This window comes from Propithecus coquereli, unplaced genomic scaffold (genome assembly GCF_000956105.1).
Source record: "Propithecus coquereli isolate 6110/MARCELLA unplaced genomic scaffold, Pcoq_1.0 Scaffold419, whole genome shotgun sequence".
NCBI classification, from domain to species: domain Eukaryota; kingdom Metazoa; phylum Chordata; class Mammalia; order Primates; family Indriidae; genus Propithecus; species Propithecus coquereli.
The window spans coordinates 1,230,180-1,253,020 of NW_012149941.1; the positions used below are offsets into that span (position 1 = coordinate 1,230,180).

Below are 22,841 nucleotides of genomic sequence, written 5' to 3' on the forward strand. Positions count from 1 at the left end.
TGGGCCTTTTATTGCAACAAAGATTCCATTCAGGTTCACTCATGACTAAAACTAAACCCATGGAAGGGAGAAAGCAGGTCAGAATTGTAGACTGCTTTCATTCCTATTGTGGATAACCTTTGCATGGGCGAAACTGACCACCCAAGCAGCAGGGTTTGCACAAGAATCTACAGACCCCAGGCACTTCAGCAACTGAGCCTCTGTCCTGCATCAGCCCTGTGCTCTGAAAGGGCTTCCATGTTTAGTTGCCAAGCAGCCCAGCAGGGCTCCCCAGGGAGTAGGGAAAGTGGGCCAGCCCACCAGCCAGGCTCTGTTCAGGCTCACTTGGCAGGAGGTGCAGAGGGCAGGTCCACTCCGAGCCAGCTGGCCGCCTCCCACTTGCAAGCCCAGCAAGTCTGGGCCAAACTGCCTCGCTTCCGTTCTCTGTGGCTGCGAGTTTCCCCAGCACAGCTTCTGGTGGAAGCAAAGGCAGCTGGCACAAACAAACAGCCCTTCAATCCTGTTCTTGACATGCTGTTGCCAAAATTCAGTTTGAAGGAATAAAAGGCAAACATAAACCTCAGCTCCTGCTGGAGAAGTTGTTTAAGCTAAAAGAAACCGAAGGGAGTGAGCGGCTCAACTGCTCTAATTTACTCACACATTTCTGCTGTCAAACTGTGGGAAAGATTCCCCTCTGGAATAAAAGAAAAGCTCTTCAAGACATCTGTCAACTTATTTCTGAAAAGTCCGCTTCCACAATTGGCGATTCTAAGAAAGGTGGGCGAGGGGAGCGCTGGCTGTCGTGACGTCCTTTGCAGTTAGTAACTCGAATGCTGGCTGGCTGGCTCGGTGGGCTGGTAACAGAGGTGCCTGGGGCCTCCTTAGCTTGATTCCTATCCACCTGTGACAGGTGTTCTTCACCTTGATGCCAAGGGCCCCTCTGCAGGCTGGGGAAAACTATGGAGTAATGCTCATAATGCATAAAATAAAATATACCAGACTGTAAAGAAAACCAGTTAGACTGAAATACAGTTATCAAAATTTATTCAAAGCTGGGCATGGTGGTACGTGCCTATAGGTCCAGCTACTCAGGAAATTGAGATGAGAGGATCACTTGAGCCCAGGAGTTCGAGACTAACGTGGGCAACATGGTGAGACTCTTATCTCAAACAACAATAACAACAACAAAAAATGAAGCAACAAGATTGAGTAGTAGTTATAAAAACCCCCTTAATTTCAAAGTAGTGATGATTGTTCATGCCATTTCAAGAGGTCTGTAAAGTGATGTGTAAGTAAATGATTTCTTTGGGGGACAACATCACAGAGCTTGTTGCCCACCTTCATAACTGAAGGGAACAGCAAATTTCAGCTAGAGGTTAATGAAAAGAAAAATGTAATGTTTTTCTCATCCAAGTTTGCAGACTCCCCTGAATTCTAGGACTCCTAGATTAAGATGTTTCTTTTTCTGGGCTGTTGAGAAAGAGTACTATGCTGCTGGAGACAAAGGGGCCAGGTCCCGCCCTGGTCCCACTTCCTAGGTCCTAAGCCAGAGAACGTGTGCCGTCTCGCCTGGAGGCCCCTGGCCGGGCAGCTCTCTACCTGCAGTGTCCTTCCTGCTCTCCATCACCTGCCTGGCCCTAACTGGTCCTTTAGGATGCAGCAGATGGCACCCCTTTGGGAAGGCCTTCCTAGCTCCCAAAGGCTGGTACAGGGTTGGGAGTATCCTCTGTGGTGCCAGAGCACCTGTGCCTCCCCCTATTATTGATCTTCTTGACTGTGGTGACATGACCTGCCTATGCCACCTGTCCCCACCCCTTGTACAAGAATGCGAGTGCCTTTGGGGCCGCAATAATGGCTCATTAATCATTGTGTTCCTGTTCTTGAGCACCGGGCTTGACACACGGAAGACCATTCATATATATTTACTGAATGCATAGATGAATGGACGGATGAAAGCTGTGACCACACCCAGCCTGCCTCCTCTCCTTGCAAGAATATTCCTTGCTTCACACCATTGATTCTCAACGCTGGTTATATGTGAGAATTGCTTTTGGAGATTTTAGAAAACAGCCCTCAGAGGTTCAGATTCCAGTGGTCTGGGGTGGGGCCTCAGCCTTTGTATTTTTCAAATACCACCCAGGCACATTGGGGTTGAGAACCCATAGTACCACAAGAACAGCAGCCGAGGTGAGAGTACAACGAATGAACTTCTTTCCTACACTCAGAAAGATAAAATTAGTGTAGAATTCTGAGTTCTGCAAGGGGCTTAACACATAAATTGGGTTTCTTAACCTCAGAGTCAGGTCACAGTTCCGAATCCAGTAACGTCTGTGATGGCTGGACTATACTCTCAGATGAAAAAATGAGGGGCTCGACAGTGTAGACTGTGACACAAATTGCAAACCCCCGCAGACAAGCACACTGAGGCCCCTGCTCTGCCCTCTCACACCAAGAAATCCTTGGGAAAAAGGGCCCAATCCTGGGGCACAGCACGTCTTTCAGCTGAGGATTCCCAGTGGTGTGGCTTCCTCATCCACAAAGCAGAGATGATGATAATAATGTCAAACCTCAAAGTGTTGTCGAGGCACTGAAGGGGATGAAAGCATTTTGTAAGTCCCCAAACCTGTTACTGAGATGAAATCTTTATCATTTAATTCTGCTGACTGAGTTCTTATAGGCAGAAAGATAAGGCTCAGTGGTTAAGAACATGAATTCTAGAGCCAGACTCCCCGGGTTCCAATTCTAGCTCCGTCTCTTTCCAGCTGTGTCATCTTATGCAAATTACTTAACTTTTCTGTGCCTCAATTCCTCATCTGTAAAATGGTGATAATCATGGCAGCTACCTCCTAGGGGCTTTGGAAGGTTTGGCTGAGTTAATACACTTAAAGTGCCTAGAACGGTGGTTCTCAAACTCAAGCATGCAACAGAATTGACTGGAGGGCTTGTTAAAACCCTGGTTGCTGGGGTCCAAGAATTTGCAAATTCCTAGGTGATGCTGATCTTGCCGGTCTGAGAACCACACTTTGAGAACCACTGTGTTGAAACAATGCCTGGCATACATTAAGCGCCCAAAAAGTGTTGGTTTTTGTTTTCTTTTCCTGGGCCCTACTTTCTTAGTCCCAGAGCAAAACATTTTATGCTCCAATGCTACTCAGTCCTGCCTTTGTGTAGAAGCAATTTTGAAATCTTCTACTTGTAGTGGTTCTCAAAGTATGGTCCCAAAACAAGCAGTGCCAACGTCTACTTGGAGTGCAAGGTCTTGGGCCCCACCCAGACCTACTGAATCAGGAACTTTGGAGACTCAGTATCCTGTGTTCTAACAGCCTTCCAGGTGATTCTAATGCACACCAAGTTTAAGAACAGCTCTACTAGAAAATCATCACCATCACAATGACCCTTGCTGAAAATGTCTAGGGAGGCAAGACAGCTTAAGGGCCAGAGTATAGTTTTTAGTTGAATTGGAGTCTAAGATCCAGCTCAGCTTCTTACTCACCTTATGGCCTTAAGTGAGTTATGACTCTCGTTTAAGCTGCAGTTTTCTCATCTGTAGAATGGGCATCATTCCTGGACCTACCTCACAGCAACCTTAGATGATACAAATGAAGCGCTTGGCACATACTACCTGCTCAAAGAGTGTTAGCTGCCATTATTATCATCTTTGCGATTGTTTATGATACGTCCTCTCTCAACGTGATTTGAGATAGTTTATGACAAAGACACAAATTTATAAGTACACAGGATAGCTAAAATAAAGATTTAAAAAAAAAAGAAAAAGAAAGAAAAACATCACACACAGAAAGTGGAGAGAGTGAAGGCTGAAAAAGTCACTGCAGCCAGGTGGGTGCATGGCACACACCAATAGCACCAGCTACTTGGGAGGCTGAGGCCGGGGGAATCAGGAGTTTGAGACAACAGTCTTGGCAACATAAAAAAAAATTTACTATAATCGTCGTCTAAATTGGAGTCTGAACTTCCCTGTAAGCCATGTTCCAACTCCCTGAAAAGAAGAAGGAGGTGGCTCTCCGGGAGACACGGTGTCATTGCCCGGCCCTGCCACACTGCGATCCTTTGCACAAAGGCCTGTGGAACAGGAGGGAGTCTCCGCCAGCACTGGTCCCTGCGCCTGTTACTTTACTTAATTCTCAACAGGAGCCGGGGGCAAAATCCTTAGATCCCAGAATCTGCGAGATGTTACACTCACTTTGGGTGCCGGATGTCAGGGAGAGAACGGTTCAGGGAGATTTTATCACTGACGTAGATGTTAAATCCATTTTCTCGGTAGGCCTGATCCACTCTCTCAGCGTCGGTCATGGGGTAAGGTCTCCCTTGTTCTCCATTTCCTAGAGGCAAAGAGCAAATTCAGTGTTGCTAATAACAACTATGGGGGCCCTGTGTGTGGCGTGGGGGGAGAAGGATGAAAAATATGCTTAAACCACAGAGATAAAACTTGACACTTAGACACAGAGCGTAGCTCCAGATTTTGCAATGGGGAGTGCCAAGAGGGGAGGGGAACACGCATTTATTCATCCACTTTATCGATTTTGTGCTCATGTAATCACAGCAGCCCCGTAGGGTGGACATGAGAGATCTCATTCCTTAGAAAGACACATGGAGACTCAGAGAGGTTATCAAACCAGGTGTGTGGCTTCCAAAGTCTGTGCTCCTTCCATTTGGTCAGGAGCCCCAAACATCTTTGCCCTCGGAGACCAATCACCTGGACAGGAGGCCGGGACCACCGTTTATGAGCTCATCAACCTTGGGCAAGTCTCATCCGCTTCCTCCTCTGATACCCACGGCACGTTTGAGAGAGTCAAAAGAGAGGGTGCCTACATGAAAGCTCTTTGTAAACTATAAAACACTACATAAATGTGAGAAAAGATGATTTCTCTCTAGGTAAGGCAAACTTTATATGTAAATCAAAATTGCCATAAATGATAAATGGTGCTTTGATTTTTAAATTTTTACAAAAATTTTAAGAATTTTATTATGATTTGTTATGGTCTGGATGACAGTTCAGCTTTGATTTTTTTTAAAAGCCAGCAAACAAATTTTAAGATCTGCCTACCCTAAGCTAGAACTGCCTGAAAAATGTTGCTTTGAGTCACGGATTTGGGTGGATAAAGGGCTAGCTTTCCTCTCTCTGCACAGTCCATCTGGGGGGAAGAGTTGCTGGTGCTCCAGGAAATTATTCTGTGGGTTTCTAGGGTGTGTGCATGGCGAGTGGGAAGGTCCACACCGACCCCTGCAATACTAGCTCAAGAATCTGCCGTTGGTAAACATCCTGAAGAAACAGCAATAAAACCAGCTGATTAAATATCACCTCACCTTCTGGAGCTTGTGGTCTGAGCAACACTCATTTACTTTGCAAAGTAAACGCTGACAACATCAGCTTGCCAGGAAGGTGCAAGCTGAGAGGAGGAGCCCAAGGGCTGTGGCTACTCCAATCAGATGAGGGGTAGGACTGTGTTAGGGACAGGTGCGGGTTGGCAGCGCTAACCACAGGAAGAGAGGAGGGGGGCAGAAATGAGGAGGCCAATGAGCAGCGAGCACCAAACCCGCAACGGCAGGAACTTGAGGTTGGGGACCCTGGCAGACTCCACTGTCTATAACTTGTAATGCTCCCTGATAAGACACTGCTGACTAGAAGCGAGGACAGATTGTGCAAGGGACACAAATGCAGCAAGCCGCAAAAGAAGACCAGAAGCATTGTGCTCACAGAGGGAAGCTTCAGGAGGGCAGTTCAGGGGAGCCATGCAGACTTCAGGCTCTGCAATTGGGCAGAGTAGAGTTCGGAGGCCAGCCCTGCCAGTCGCCAGCTATGTCATCTTGGGGCTGCCTTCAGCCTGTCTAAGTCCCAGGTTTTGCCCTTTGTATTAACTGGAACAAGAAGGTCCAATGGGACGATGAAGGCAGTTGTGCAGGGAAAGCTGCCTGGCCCACAGTTAGAGTTGGACAAATGCTGGTTAGTGTTACTCTTAATGTCTCCGCTGCTGGTTACTCTTTTCTTGCTGGTTAGCCCAGCGTTCTAACAATTCCGGTGTAACTGTCTGGCAAATCAGCTCTTTCTATATGGTTTTCTTTCTTAATTTCAGCAGCGCCCCCACCACCACCCCCCATTTTAAATCACTGGCATACAGAAAAATGCATGTCGTGTCTTCAGATTTCCCTGACCACCAGTTAAGTTATGGTATCAACTCTCTTCAGAGTCTTGTGGTAAGCTGGTTTGTCGTGATGTAATTAAAACAAAAAAAATCAATAGCGGTTGGTGTCGTTAATGGAGATAAAAATGAATAAAATACCAATCCCTTATATTTCTACCTTGCTTTCCAGTATTGCAAAGCTACTTCATACTTAGCACTTTACTTGGCACCCTCATAACAATATCCGGTCAAAGCAGGAAGCACGAGCCCCACTGACAGATGGAGAAACTGAGGCTCAGGGCGTGTGGACTTCGTCTGATGGTCAGATGGCTGGTAAGCGGCATCAGAGCTGCTCCCCTGACTCCTTAGTCTGGGGTCTCTATAGATGATCCCGCCGTAATTTGTGTACCATCTTTCCCCAACCCTTCCCAACTCTCAGTGTGACAGGGACTATTCCGAAGGCTAATCAGCCAAAGAAAACTTTAGGCGAAGGCCACTGTTCACTCCCGCGGCTGCAGTGCTGGGTAGGGATCATGTCTGCCCTCCAGATCTGGGCTTGACCCCCACGTCTGCCTCTCTCCCACTGTGTGACTATAGGCAGATCACCACACCTCTTGGAGCTGCAGGTCCCTTATCGTTAAATGGGCCACAAAGGTTGATTTGGGGTTTCACAGAGAAAATCTGCAAGTGTGGAGCGTGTCCAAAAAATGGACATATCATAGGTGTCCAGAAATGGTGTTCTTGTTATCATTGCCCCCTGTTTGAGTGGTAAAATATCCTATATGGGGGATGCATTGCCTGTCACTCAATAACGGAGCAGGCAAATCCTTGCAGGCAGTAGATCTGGTGATGGGGGTGGAGAAAGGGGTCAGCTGACAGGCAAAGAGGGGCACCTGAGGATCAGGAAGGGCTGGTGGCAGCCAGGGAAGGAGGCGACAAGAGGTCCAGACACCCCCTGCTAAACACACACACGCAGAGGCACACGCACACGCATGCATGCGTGCACACGCCCTCCACGGAGCCTGCCCGTCGGGGACCCTGCCCGCCGTACCTACGCGCTGGGCGTCCTTCCAGATGGCCTCCTTGTCGTGCCAGTCCTTCAGCTTCTGCCCATCTCCTACGAAAAATGTCTTCTTTTGCCGACTGTGTGAGCCCTTAAAAAAAAAAGATAAAAACTGTGAAAAGGGAGAAAAGGAGAAATAAGTTCAGTTCTACAGACCCAGAAGTGACGCTGCCTAAGGGAGCTTTTGGCATCAGTTGATTTGGTATCGATGATCCGTCATCATTTGTTCATTTATTCATGCCCTCAGTGTACCTTTGTGAGTGCTGCCGTGTGCCAGCTAGGTGAGCCGAGGTCAGCGAGATGACAGAGCACGGCATCCATCCTTTGGGACTCACACACCAGCAAGGAGAAAAAAGATGGATACTTTCTTTTCACCCAAGGGAGAAGACAGTGCTAAGTGGCGCCGCCCAGCAGAAATATAATGCGAGCCACATATGTAACTTGGAATTTTCTAGTATCCACATTAAGAAAAGCAAAAAAAATAGGGGAAGTGTTAATAAAATATTTTATTTAACCCAATATACTCTACCTAAAATATTATCATTTCAACATGCAATCAATGTAAAAAATTATTTAGGTATTTTACATTCTTTTTTTTTTTTTGTACCAAGTCTTTGAAATCCAGTGCATACTTCACACTTGCGTTCACCTCCATTCAGACCCCATTTCAAGTGCTCAACGGCCACACGTGGCTTGTGGCTACATACTGGACAGGGTGAGGCCCAGAGAATGCACTGCCAGAGTTCGGTTCCACCAGGAAGGAATGGAAAACGTTTCATGGACTTCAGATGCAAGCGGGACAAATGGCCCGGGCATGGACGGCGAGGTGTGGGTGGAGAACGGCCGAGCTGTGCTTGGCCTGAAAAGAAGGACTCCACCTGCAGGAGTAAAAGGCGGGTCGTGGCCACCTCTACAGCTCTGAGGGACCAGTCGCAAAGAGGGTGAACATCTGGCAAATAGGAGAGGACTGTGAACGAGCAATTCAATGGCTGAGAGAAACAAAGGAATATACAGCTGTCTGGGAAGGTGAGCCCATCCTGGTGGGCCCGTTACGAAGCGGTTCCCCTGATTAAAGGAGGCTGCTTTCCCACGTCTGGGGTCATCAGTGGGAGCCCGATACTTCCCCATGCCAGCGGTCAAGTGTAAAGTCCTGGCCCCCAGGCTTGGAGCCTCCCCAAGGTAACACTGCATCGCACGGCGTTCACATAAATGCTTTCTGAATCACCTTGCCCGTTAAAAATCGTGCAGACTTGTTCTTGCCACCGTGGCAGGCAGAATCCAATAGTCCTATTGCCTATATAATTCACTACAAAGGCCCCGATGTGTGGCATGCTGGACATTAGTGTTAACAAGAAGCCACCTGAGTCAAATCAGCACTATGCCTGTTTATTAAGTCTCTGGTTGATCCTTATGAGAGCAGATTTGCCAGAACAGCCCTATATCCTTGCAGCAGCTCTAGTGATGATAGCAATCCTTTGCACTCTCTCCCCCATAGACCTCTCTGGACTGGGAAAAGACAATTCTTGCAAAGTTGGCATGCTAGATGTCTTGGTCAGAGAGGGAAAGAAAACTACAAAAACTAAGGCCAAGTGTCCGCCAACAGTTCTTGGAAATCACAGAAGCTCAGCTGGGAGGTCCTTAGAGAAGCATCTCATCAGTTCAGGCTACAGTTTTACAGGCGGGGGGCCTCAGGCCCCTGCCTTGGGAAAAGGAAGGCTCACAGCAGGGGTTTGCTCCCCTCCTTACAGCACAGCAGCAATGCCTGTTTTACAGACTGGGGTTCCACATGGGATTTCACTTGAAAAAAAGTTCTGCTAAAAACAGATGACCGAATCTCCCAAACAAGGAAACAAATACATTTGGAAGCTGAGCTAGGGCCACTACCCTACACCACAGACACAAAAACCAAGCCTTGGGGTGGGCCAGGGACCTGCCCAAGGTTATATTCTGCTTCTGCGACATCAGGGTTGATTAGCCAGGGGCTGGTTAGCTCTCCTTTCTCCAGCCCTCCCTCTCGACTCCTTTTCCCTCTTCCTCTGCCCATGAATTGGAATCTTCGGTTGATCACTTCAGGTCACTGCTGGGACAAAAAAGCCTCTGTAAACTGAGGCTGCTTAACGGAAGACACAAACTAAAGTCCTGGTCTTCAAAGTGCTGCCTCTGAACGAGCAGCATCGGCATCATCTGGGAACTTGTTAGAAAAGCAAATTCCTGGGCCCACCCTAGACCTCCTGAAGCAGAAACTCTGGAGGTGGCGCCCAGCAGTTTGTGTTTTAACAAGCCGCCAAAGAGATTCTGATACACGCTCAAGTTGAGAACTGCTGGTCTCCAAGGAAGGAGATGATAATCCTGCCTGCTCTTTGACGCCTGTGGACCAAATGTGGTCACTGGCAAGCACAGTCTGGCAGCTTCCAAGGTGTGTTTTGTTTTGTTTTTGTTTTCTTAATCCTAGCTTAAAAAACAGGGAGATTTCATATTGTTTTATCAAGACTTTTGGCTTCTCTTAAAAACCCAGAAGATATGTCAGTATCTGGGCTGAGTTCCCCTGGCCCCTCAGCTGAGCTGGGTAAGGCTGCCCTGTTTGGGTGGGGCATGTGTCTCCAGTTTGCCGTAGTCCCCACCATTCCTTACTGCATTTTATCTGCCTCTTGTCTCTCATTTGTGTTACTTGTCCGGTCCCAGTGAGTTTGCAACATGCTGGGAGACACAGGAATGTAACCTGGATGGGGAAGATTAGAAACTGTGTCGTATGAGGACTAGGAGAAAGAAGCCTTGGTGGTGGGGGGGATGGGAGGAGTTATCTTGTTCTCGGAGGTCCTGAGAATAGAGAAAGTGCCAGTCATGGAAGTTGCCAGATAATTGAGGGGTCTAAGATAGAGAATTCTGGTATAGTAGGTCTGGGATAGGGCCTGAGATCCAGCATTTCTAACAAGGTCCCAGGGGACGCTGATGCTACTAGTCCACAAAAGACACTTGGAGTAGCAAGGGTTAAGCAACTTTTAAAGGACATGTCAAGAGTCTAAGAGTCCACGAAGGGTATTGTTTCCCCCATGTTTGTGAAAGCCTTCCAACGCCACTGGGAAGGGGGTACAGGGATGAACCTCACAGTCTTGACCTCACAGAAGTAAACTCCTTGAATCTTGTTCTTAAAATGAAACACTGGATTGCTGAGCTGACAGCACTGAGGATTAAGATTCTAAAATCCTGGGCGTTTCATAGCCAGCTCCACTGCCTTTGCCTTAATGATGCACATCCCTCCTTCCTTCCCTCCCTCCTAAGATCTACAGAGATGGTCTACGCTGTTTTAGGTAGTCTCATTAGTCCTTACTTCTTCCTTAAACCAAGAAGACTTCAGAGCTTGCTGACACAGGGAGTTCTACATGTCTAAGCACACAGCTGCTCAAGCCCTCACACATCTGAGCTAAGCAGCTGCTCGGAGACAATTAGTCCAACTCCCCTCATCTCACAGACGGGAAAACTGAAGTCCAAACAGGCCGAGCTACCCAACCAAGGCCTCACAGCAGGCAAGAGGATACGAGCCATGTCCTTTGACTCTCGGGATAGTTTTTTGACTCTGCGCAAGCTACAGGCGTCACACGCACCTGAATTTTCCCAGCTGGAAAATGGAGATGGCACTACTTGCCCAGAAGGTACTTTTGGATGACCCAAGACAATCACGAACAGTATATCCTGAACGCTGTCATAATTTACACAGATTGTGGATATTGACTCCTTTAGAATTTTAAGGATCTACTGTAAATTGACATCCCACCAAATCATGTAGATACAGGACTCAAATTTTACTATATAGGTTTAAAAAGTTTCCAATAATAGGTGGGCCTCACAGGTGTGATGACAACAGATCTCGTGTAGGCACCAACAGGTTTACAGTCAGATCAGCCTCTCTCAAAGGTAGTACTTGGGGTACCTGGGCCCCGATTAGAGACGCAAATTCCTGGACCCCACCCTGAACCTACTGAGACAGGAATCCAGGAAGATGTGTTTTGTAAAACACATTTTCCATGTGATTCTGATTCATAATAAAGTTGGAAAACTATTTGTCTAAATCCAGCGGCCTCATTTTACAGATATGAAGTCTGAGGCAAACGGAGTAGAATGGATTTGCCCCAAATCCTGTAGCTTTTCAGCCCCCAGGACCAACCCAGATCTGGCTGTTTTCTCCCCGGTATAGACCCTGAGCTTCCTGAAGGCGAGGGCATTTCGCCACTGTGTCTGGCTCATCTCAGGCCCTCGATACCCAGCCGAATGAATGAATACTCATCAGTGGGGCAGGTAGTCAGTTTAATAACTCAGAGCATTCTGGTTCTAGAGTTAGAAAAACCTAGGTTCCACTTCCCGGGTAGGTAGACCCCAGTTTCCCTAACTGAGGGCCAACTAACAGAATAAAGGTATCTACTCCTGGGTAGTTGGGAGGATTAACTGAGCTCATCTATACAAAGTATTTAGCTCAGTGTCTGGGACAAAGTTAGGTCCTCTCAGTAAAGGAGAGCTACTACCAACACATTATTTTTGGAGAAAGTTTATGAAAACAAGGTGTGTTCCAATGTTTGCGACGGCCATCTTTGGGGGAATAGGAGAGGAAATGGGATTCTCATAATATAACTGTGGGTCCTGCAGAAGCAACCTATTTAACACCTGATCCAATTCAACTGGCTCTTGCTGATAACAGGATTTAGTGAGTTTCCTCATTAACAGGATGTCATATGCCCATGTGGAAACTCGGTGTTCTTCAAGGAAAGAAAGAAGTTCTTAGTTAATGGGGGCATGGTACAATGGAAACAAATGCCACAAGACCTTTAACAACAGGAAAGGCAGGAACAATGCTTTTCAAAAGACAGCAATTCTTATGCAATAGCAATCACTTAATGTTATGTAAAAGAGCACGTCTGGATTTTTCAATCCAGAAGTAATTTTAAGTTTCTTTAATTCTGTAGCCTCAAAGATTTGTCTATAAAAGCTGTGATTGTTTTCCTTCAGCAACCCTCTTCTGCTGCTTTTCTTCCCCTCAGTTTCCAGATGTCCTTTTGCTACAGGAAGCAAAGGGCTTGAGAAGGAGCGTGGCGAGAGAAGTGAGGGAGAGTTTGTGGAGGAGACTGGCAGAATTAATGTGGAAATCACATTAAACAATAAATTGGAAATGGATTGTCACTGGCTGCTCTAAATAACTGCTTCTGGTATCTGCATGCTTTTACTTAACATTCCACTAAAAGAATCGATTAGTGTTCAAACAGCCACACACTCACACACACAAATGGAATTTTAATCTTTTTTTAATCACTCTTTAGGCGTGCCTGGCACCCTTTGGAGATAGGAAGGCATGGTGGTGAAGCAAGCCAACTGCATTCTGCTCCAGGAGAAAGATTTGTTGAAGTGCATACTCTAATCCGGAGACTGCAAACTTGGCAAAGCCTCCTCAGACAGGACACTGGGTCTCTGGCCGAGCTGGCTGGTGTCTTCAAAACAATGGAAGGGCTGTGTGCTCCTTCGTAGCAACGCGGAAAGGAAAACTGAGCAGGTCATCTGCTTCAGCCAGCGTCTGCGGTTGTATCACAGACCTGATTCTGCTGAAATTTTGGGGATGATTTCTCACCTTCCTCTCAACTAATCCTGCAAAAGCACTGGAATGATTTTACTTTGAGGTTTAAATGACTGTATAATTCCAAACATTTGTTTATCTACTAAGTAGATTATTCTAATAACTCTCTCTCTCTTGCTCTCTCTCTGTCTCTCACACACACACATATGTATGCAGCAAAGCATTTACTTCAAGGTTACCTTCAAGGTTATACTTCAGAGAGGCCCAAGAAGGGCTTAATTTAGCCAAAAACATAAAGTTACTTTAAGCAAGGAAGTTTGGTCAATCGGATAAATGTTCTTTCTTTATGAGTTTTGAGGACATACGATGGATTATTTTTATTTATTCATTTCACCCAACAAATGATTATGGAGGGCCCACTATGTCCAGAGGACTCTGGGAGAGACAAAGATACACGAGATAGTCCATGGCCTCAACAGACAGTATGGATATGAGGCAAGTATGTAAGAAAGGGAAAAACACACACAACACTATAACACAGTGCCTTAGAAGTGGTACAGATAACTTCTATAAGTATTTACAAGAGCCAAAAATTGAATTCTACCTACGATGATCAAGGACGAATTCCTACAGAAGCAGAGTGTTTGACAGGAGCCTGAAAGAATGGGTAAAACTTTGACCAGCAGCCGTGGAGGTGGTGGGGCTGGAAGACGGCAGAGGGAAAGCACGTGCCAAGAAATGGAGGGTGGAGTGTGAGGGACACGTTTACTTAATGCCAAGGAGTCTATTTTGGCCGGAGTGAGTTGCACAAAAGAGTCACGTGCAACAAGACAGAAATGAAGTCTGGACCAGAGCTGGAGGGCCTGACATTGGAGCTGCTTGGCAGGTGGGGGCGATAGAAGGACTTCGAGCAAGGAACAAGCTCCAGTAGAGCTCCAAGAATAAAATGCTCTAATACTACCTATCCACTCTCGATTAATCTCAGAATTGTCTTCCTGTGAGGCATGTGGGGAGAAAGGTGATTTTGTTTTCATTCAGAGGAAACGTCCCCTGTTCATAGGTTGAGGACCACTCATTCCGGACCCCACGAGTCCGACTTCAGTGAGGCTGGCCCAACCTCAGCTCCTGTCCAGTGGGCCGCTATTTTGAGAAAACCTACCTTTCATCCTTTTTTTGTATAAACGGCTCTAGAAAAGGTCATTTGCTACTTCAGGTGTGAAAGCTCATTAAAAGACTTTTTAATTAAGACCAACGATCACACCTGAAAGGTACTGTTTATGAATGGAAGGAGACGCAACAACTCAGCAACCAGGAGACTAAGTTTGCGGGGCCCACGTTTGGCAAGGCCTGCTATTGCAACCAGCAATCGGGCTGGGTCAGTTTTCCCCACTCCAATAACTCTGCTGTCTCAACACCAGGATGTTGGAATTTGAAATCTGCACAGGGCCCCATTTCCTAAGAAGAGCACGGTCGGACAGGAGCCATTGTTTGAAGAGGCCGATCCTGCATTTCCAAGGGCAGAACCACACCACCCTCCAACTCACCCTTTGTTTTTTACAGCCAGCTCCAGAAAAGGTCATTTGCTACTTCAGGTGTGAAAGCTCATTAGAAGACTTTTTAAACAGCAGGAAAAAAAAAAAGTCAAGATCTTTTGGAATGTCTGTTATCTAAAGGGCAAACAGAACCTTCAGTAACTTTTCCCTTCCATTCCAAAAGAACAATTGTAATAATTTCTTCAGAGTAAGTACCTAAATGTTTTATCACTGGGGGAAAAAAAAACAACTCACCCTGACTGATAATTTGATAAAGTTCATTTGCGTCTCTCAGCCATCCATCCACCCATCCTTGCGTCTGTCTGTGCGTCCATCCATCCACTTCAATGTACAATGAGTACGAGCACAAGCCAGGCTCTGTGAGAGGCGCTGAGGATACACTGGCGAGGAGGACAGACAAGGGACCTGCCCTCGTAGAGTTTATAGGAGTGTACGTGGTGGGGGGAAATATAGACTTTAATCCAGAACCACAAATAAATAAAAATAGCTACAGTGGCAGGTGCATAAAAGAGAGGTACATGGGACAAAGAGAGTCCCTGTCTTGCAGATCAGATCAAGAGAGATCTGATCCAGTCACCAAGGCTTCCCTGAGGAAACTGAATTAGGAGTTAACTCGGTAGAAAGAGAACAGAGCATTCCAGACAGAGGAGAAAGCAAGGACATGTGGCAGGACAAACACGCAACATAGGAGGGACTGAAAGAGCAGTGTGTGTGGTGCACAGAGAAGGAGGGGAAGTCTGCTGGGGGTGGGAGGTGGGCAGAGATAAGGATTTTGTCTTTTCCCCAGGAGCATTTGGAAATGCAAGTGTTTTACATAAAAAAAGAAGGGGGCAATACCAGGTTGCGTTTGGGAAGTTCTCTTGCAGCCAAATGAAAAAGCGACTAGGAGGCCAAGAAGAAGGATGGAGGCCAGGGAGGAGGCTATCACAAGGGTGCAGGCAGAGATGGTGCTAGCCTGGGCTAGGAAGGCAGAGTGGGGACAGGCACACACAGATTTTTTTTTTTTAATAGGGTCATGAGGTCCTATGGGTCTGAGTCAAGAAGTGCAGTTTGAGAACTTGAGCGCTCAGGTGAGAAGTTCGTCTGTAGGGTCTGGATACCCATGGTCTCGTAGATGCAGGTGCAGCCCAGCTGGGATCTGAGCCCAGCTCTCCCCTCCCCTAGGCTGGTGTCCGTTTCGTCACACGTTACTTTCAAGTTTCAATACTGTCCGTAGAAAGCAAGGCAGAAAGTCAGCTCTAATGCGATTGAATCATATGTCTATTTCACTGGCAGGAATTCAGTGATACCCAGTCAAAGCAGGAGAGAGAAACCCTAACTGGGGCGGCCAGTGATCCTCTTGTCCTCATGCTCAGTGTGCCCTGTACCCACAGGACATCCCTGGGGCCCTCATTCTCTCGAGCACCCAGCAGTGTGAGCAGTCTGGTGCAGCGCGAGCCTGCTCTTGGGAGGTAAGTATTTTCATCACCTGAGAAGGCACTGCGATTACTTCAACCAAAGAAACAGTGATCAGTTTTCATGCTGGAGGAAAAACTGCCTCAACTGGACTTTTGAGAGGTGATTTGTCTTCATATTCCATGGGCAATTGTCAAGGGTGATTCTGATTTTATGTTATTTTCACCATAAGTGGTGAGTTTATTTTAGCCTAACTGTTTCATGAGATGAGCCTTGACTATATTATTATTGTCATTATATCCACTTTGTAGATGACAAAACTGAGGCTTGGAGAGAAAAATCAATACGAAAGTAGTTTGCAAACTGCCAACCACGACGAGTGTAATCATCACAGCTAATAGTACCTACCGCACGCATCTGCCCCTTCCCTTCCAGATCTCAGTGTTCTAGAAAGGTTCTGTAATAGAAACCCAGTTCTCGAGAAAGGAAAACTTGCTGAGGTGAATCATACTTCGGCACCAAAAGGGCAATTCACAAGGGGTCCTGAAAATCTCAGTCTCGCTCATGTGTGATCAATCACAGGAAACCCTCCAGAAAGTGCTCACAGAGGCTTGGCGAGTGGGCATAACCCAGGCCATTATACTGCTCTGCACACAGCTATGGGTGGGTCAAGGGAAAAGCAGGCAAAACTGGCCAACGTGGTAGAAGGCAAGTTCCAACTCTTCAGGGACTGAAAAATGATTGTAAATACATTCTATTAGTTCTCAAGTTGTGGCCTTGGGGACAAGCCACCAAGTAATAGAGTAGTTTATCTATTAACAGTAATAATTATAATCCCCTACATTTTGAAGATGGCAAAATACAGTGCATAAGAGCACTTGCTCTGTAGTCAGAAAGACCTAGGCTTGTGCCACAGTTCTGCTTGTTAGCTCTGCAACCCTGGGCAAGTTACACTATTTTTCCCAAGCCTTGGTTCCCCAAGTATAAAATGGGGGAAATTAATAGTATCTGGCATAAAGGTCATTGTGAGGTTTAAACGATTAAATATAGCAAGTATAACTCTTAGCAGCGTTTGGTGTTTAGGAAGCACTAAAAATGGTAGCTACCATTCTTAGTTATTATTTGGGTAGTACTTTATACCTTACAAAGCATTTTTATATATACTTATTTTTTTCATCACAATCACACGAGGTGAAGGCGGACATCACCAACCTATTGTAATAGACTTCCTTGCAGATCCCGGGCTCTTTCTTTCCCAACACTGTGCCCCAAGCGGCGCTTAGCAGTCAGTTAGCACTGGTCAGGGGACAGGACCCATCAGCCACACCTGCCTTAAGCTGCAGGAGTGAATTCCCAAGTATGCCTGGTAGACGATGATCCACTGGTGGATTTCCACAATCTTAGCTCTTCAGGCTGGCTAACCAGTTGCCTGCTGCTTACAAAGGTCCCCCAAGAGGGATAGAGGGGTAGTTAGGTGGGGGAGCAGCATGTGACCAATGGTGGTCCCCTCCTCTGGTACTGTCCTCGCCTCATCCATACCTGCTGAGACCTTCTCTTGTGCCACTTCTCATAGGGTCCCAGAATCTAGCTGCCGAGTGGGAGCTGAGATGCTGTCTCCCTGGAGGGTCCACTGGATCCAGGAAGCCTTTCTTTGCTACAGAACATGGAAGGTCACTGAGATTGACTTGGGCACTTAAGAGACGGGAAATTCCCTTCCTTCATACAGATGGCTGCAGTTATTAGAAAATTCCTTCTGGTATTAGCTCCTTGGGCTCCTCCCTGGCCCACAAGGAAGGAGCCCAAGATGATCCTCACCTCCTCCATCTGCTGTCTTCGAGGCTCTGAACCCTTCTCCTCTTTGGTGGAGGCCACAGAGGGCTCTGAGCCTCCTTGGCAGCACCCAGCCCCTCACCTCCCTCACCTCCCTCTCACTCTGGCATTCTGGTTCTTACATAATGATTTCTTCGACATATGGTGCCCCAGGCAGGATACATGAGATGCAGCCACAACACAGCACACGGGGTAGTTTTCCTAGAATACACCACGCTGCTCTGAAAGCAGACACTCTTACAGGAATGAATCCAAACCTTCAGGCAAGCTTCCCTGACCCCTCTGACCAGATGACAGCCCCTGATGTGTGCCCTTACAGCATCCTCAGTGCTTCTTTATGATTTTCTTGTTCATTTGGGTGATCATCTGATTACTGTCCGACTCTCCCTAAATCATGAGCTCCATGAGGGTAGGAGAGATCAGTATTTGCTGAATGGATGAATGAGTGGAGACACCTTTTGTTTTATCTTTTCTAGATGAAGGAAAGGTCACCCAGGGATTAGACATGTCTAATATAGTCACAAGGATTTAATACCACAAAGGGGGATTAACTTTATCCTATGACTAAATGGCTCAGGTCAACTAACCGGGCTAAAAAGCTCTAAAGAGAGCTGGCTCACCCGATCCTAAAATGATTTCTAAAAGATACAACAGGCTTTGAACTCTTCCACCGACTTCCTTCTGTTTCCTTTCTGAATTCCTGACTAAGGTTTGTGGCAGAAATTGCTGTATGTCCCCTAGGAGCTGTTCTCCTTTCCTTCCACAGTTATAAAAATTTTAGCTGGGAATATGACTGCTCAGAATAAAGATGATATTTCCCTGACATCCCTGCAGCTAGGTGTTCTGACCAAGATGTGAGTGGAGGAGTAGTGTGACACCCTGCTATGGTTTGAGTGCATCCCCCAAAGCTCACGTGTTGGAAACTTAGTCCCCCGTGCAACAATGTTGGGAAGTGGAACTTTAAGAGGCACTTAGGTCACCAGGGCTCTGCCCTCGTGAATGGATTAACACTATTATCGCAGGAGTGGGTTCGTTACTGTGAGAGTGGGGTCCTTACAAAGGATGAGCTTGGTCCCCAGCCTGCTCTCTCATGCGTGTGATGCCTTCTGCCACGTTATGACGCAGCAAGAAAGCCCTCACCTCATGTTGGCTCCTCAATCTTGGACTTCCCGGCCTCCAGAACTGTGATCAAATCTATTTCTTTTCTTTATAAATTATCCAGTCTCTGGTGTTCTGTTATAGTAACACAAAATGGACTAAGACACAGCTTCATGAAACCTACCTGGAAAAAATTTGCTAATGTGCCCCTTTGCCCCTCTTTTTCATCCCTTCCTCTATCTCGATGCCTGGAATGCAACTGCCACCATAATGGACCAGGAGGTGGAGGTCCATGCCCTAGGGATGGCTGAAGCCATTAGCAGGAGGCAGTCTAGGTTCTTGAGGACTTTATGGAGCAGAACTGTTATATCAGACCTGGACTGCAAACACCCAGACTTTGAAGCACGAGAAAAATAAACTTCTATCTTGTTGGAGTCACTCAAATTTAATCTTTTTTTTTCAGACAGAGTCTCACTCTGTTGCCCTGGCTAGAGTGAGTGCCGTGGTGTCAGCCTAGCTCACAGCAACCTCAAACTCCTGGGCTCAAGCGATCCTTCTGCCTCAGCCTCCCAAGTAGCTGGGACTACAGGCATGCGCCACCATGCCTGGCTAATTTTTTCTATGTATTTTTAGTTGTCCGATTAATTTATTTCTATTTTTAGTAGAGACGGGGTCTTGCTCTTGCTCAGGCTGGTTTCGAACTCCTGAGCTCAAACAATCCGCCCGCCTCAGCCTCCCAGAGTGCTAGGATTACAGGCGTGAGCCACCGCGCCCGGTCCAAATTTAATCTTAACTGATACAAGCTTCTTCTCTTGAGGCTTGAAAGACTGGGAAGCCAGCTGGGTGTCAGGGAGAGGATGCTTAAGGAGGACCCAGAAAACCCAGGTTTTAGACTCCTGGCTCTGCATCTACAAAGAGTAGGACCTTAGGCAGGTCCCCTGGTCTTCCTAGGTCTCCATTCTTTGTAGAATGGTGATCAAAATAATATCTGCCCATGACATGATTATCTATGTAAGAAATGCTAAGGAATCTACAAAAAAGCTAGTAGAACTAGTGAGTTTAGCAATGTCACAGGAAACAAGGTTGACACATAAAACTTAATTTTATTTCTAAATACTAGCAATGAAACATTGGAAATTGAAATAAAAATACCATTTACAATGGTGTCAAAAATATTAAATACTCAAGAGATAAATTTAAGAAAATGTATAAGACCTATACACTGAAAACTACAAAACACTGATAGAGAAATCAAAGATCTAAATAAATGGAGAGATAAATACCATGTTTACAGGCCAGAAGACTCAATATTATTAAAATGTCAGCCCTCTCAAAATTGATCTACAGACTCAATGCAATCTTTATAGAAGTTGACATGCAAAGGACCTAGAAAATAGCCAAAATAATTTTTTTTAAAGAGAAACAAAGTTGGAGGACATATGCATCCTAATTTTGAGGCAATTCTGCATTACAGTGACCAAGACAGTGTGGTACTAGAGTAAGGACAGACATGTGGTCAATGGAGCAGGAATTCTACACACATATGCAGTCAGCCAATTTCGAGCAAAGGTTCTAAGAAAACTCAATGTGTAAAGGATAATCTTTTCAACAGAGAGTGCCCAAACGATGAGCTAACAATAAGCCAAAAAATAAATCTCAACCCTTACCTTACACTATACACAATGCAAATCAAAACTACCATGAAATACCATTTTACACCTACCAGCATAGCTAAAAAAGTGGAATTTAAATTTAAAAAGTGGAAAATTACAAGAGTCGATGAGGATGTGGGTGGAGAAACTGGAACCCTTGTGCATTGCTAGGGAGAATGCAAAACGGTGCAGCTGCTCTGGAAAACTTTGGCAGTTTCTCAAAAGATTAAGCGTAGAACTACGATATGACCCAGCAATTCCACTCCTAGGTATGTATCTAAAAGAATTGAAAGCAGGGACTCGAACAGACATTTGCATACCAACGTTCATAGCAGCATTATTCACAATAGACAAAAAGCAGAAAGAACTCAAGTGTCCGTCAATAGAAAAAGGTAGAAAAAGATGTGGCATAAATATACAATAAATGCTATGCAGTCATAAAGAGGAATGGCATTTTGATGTATACTACAACATGGATGGACCTTGAAAACATTATGCATAGCAAATAAGCTTGACAGAGTAGGACATATACCATATGATTCCACTTATACGCGGTACCTAGAATAGTCAACTTCAGGGACAGACAAGAGGTTATCAAGGAGGGAGGAGAAAAGGGGGAGCTATTGTTTATAAGGAGTTGTTATTGTGGGGAATGATAAAAAATTGGGGTGTAGATTGTGATAATGGTCACACAGCACTGTGAACAAATTTAATGCCACGGAATTGTACACTTATAAATGGTTAAAAAGACAATTATTATGTAATACATATTTTACCGCAATAAGAAAAAAGTATACCTCCTTTCTCCTCCCCTCCTCCCTAAAAAGGCCAGTCCTTCCAGTTTTCAACCCTTACATATTCTAATGCCCCTCCGGTGATTCACAATATATATTAACATATTAAAGGCTCTATGAAGTCTCACAGAAAAGAAAGGTAACCTTGTTTAATCCAGCATTTCACAAGTTTATTTGACTAAAAGTTCCCCCCACCCATCTACCCCTGACCCCTAGAGAATGATTAACATCCTAGGGGACGCATCATGGACTTTTTTTGACCCTTATAAGGATAGGGTTGACGAGGGAGGACACAGTAGGATTCCTCCCCTCAGCAACATGCAATCCAGTTTTGTTTTGTTGTTTTATAAAAAGCATGTTGATATGAAAGTACGCAAAGATTTCAAGCCGACACACTAACTCAGAAGGAGGGAAATCCAGTTTATGATAATATAACATTTTTTAAAGGAAAGTTTGGATCAACTTCTGACGCAGCTGTCATCTTACCCATTCATCTAATACATGTTTACTGTGCGACTACTGTTTTTTGGCCTTAGGTTAGGTACTTCGGTGACTCTCAGAAAAAAGAAATGGTTTCTGTCTATGATGCAGACCAGATTTGAGATCATTTCATTCCAAAAATTGCTACTGGGACCTAGGAGAGGAACCACAAGTTCTCCTGTCAGGAGAACAGTTCTGGGAATGGCTCTGCAGGGCACTGGAGCTGGGCCATGAAGGGTGAGTATAACAGAGGCTGGTGGAGGAACCGCATGAGCAAAGGTCAAAAGGCTGCTCTGAAATAGTCCTCTTTTGTCTTCTGTTCACAAAGAAGATTGCAGACTGTTTTATAAGCCTGGCTTCTTACAACTCTGGTTAATGGTTACATTTCTCAAATGGTATCTCACATGCAAATTTCTCCAAAACCTTGGCTTCGATTAAGAAACAATGCATTTGAAGTTCTTTTATTCTAAAGAGTTCAGGAAGATTTCTCAGGATGACTGTGGCTGACTGATTGGAAAAGTGGCCCTGGCTGTCCAGCCCTCCCCACGTCCAGGCCCTTTGCAATGGGCCTGCACACCTCCCATCAAGGGTAGAACCTGTTTCCCCACCATTTGAAGCTGGCCTGCCTGGCTTCGTGACTTGCTTCAGCCAAAAGAATGAGGGAGAAGAGACAATGTGCCAGTTTGAGTCTAAGCCTCAAGAGACTTGCACTCTTTTGCCCATGTTGTTGGTTCTCTGCCTCCTCTATGAGAACAGCCCAGCCTACTGTGCCAGAAGGAGGAGAAGCAATTAGAAGACAAGACATGGGGAAGAAGCGAGTCCATCCTAGAGCAGCTGACAGACAGCCAAGCCCCAGAGATACAAGACATTCTGGCCAAGACCAGCAGAGTCTCCCAGTGCGGCCCTGGCTGACCAGACACACCTGAGTAAGCACAGTCAAGGCCAGAGAAACCACCCAACCGGTGTGTAGTTCTGTAAGCAATAATATGTGGTTGCTGTTTGAGGTCACAGAGCTTTGGGGGAGTTTGTTACACAGCATTGTTTATGGTAAGAAGGAAGAGAAAAACGTGATCTTTGAGAGGATGCAGTTCCATTCTGTGTTTGCATCCTAAGGCCTCAAAGCAGAAATAGAACTGTTTGAATCCTGTCCTCCCACCTTATTTCTTATAACCCAAATAACATCTGCCTCCCTTTAGCCACACGTAGAAGACTGAAACAAGATCTGCACCTTTCACCTCTCACAAAAATCAACTCACGGTGGATAACAGACTTAAACCTAAGGCATGCAACTATAAGAATT

At 45.8% G+C, this 22,841-nt stretch overlaps 1 protein-coding gene across 1 annotated transcript in view; it reads right to left on the reverse strand.

Moving 5' to 3' along the window:
- The window catches only part of GALNT10 (polypeptide N-acetylgalactosaminyltransferase 10), a 194,249-nt gene that overhangs the window by 95,914 nt on the left and 75,494 nt on the right, over nt 1-22,841 (reverse strand). The window contains exons 2-3 of the mRNA XM_012653183.1: nt 7,171-7,273; nt 4,181-4,319 (exon numbers count right to left, since the gene is read on the reverse strand). Of these exons, the coding sequence (XP_012508637.1) occupies nt 4,181-4,319; nt 7,171-7,273 (242 nt within the window). The remainder of the gene's footprint in view (nt 1-4,180; nt 4,320-7,170; nt 7,274-22,841) is intronic.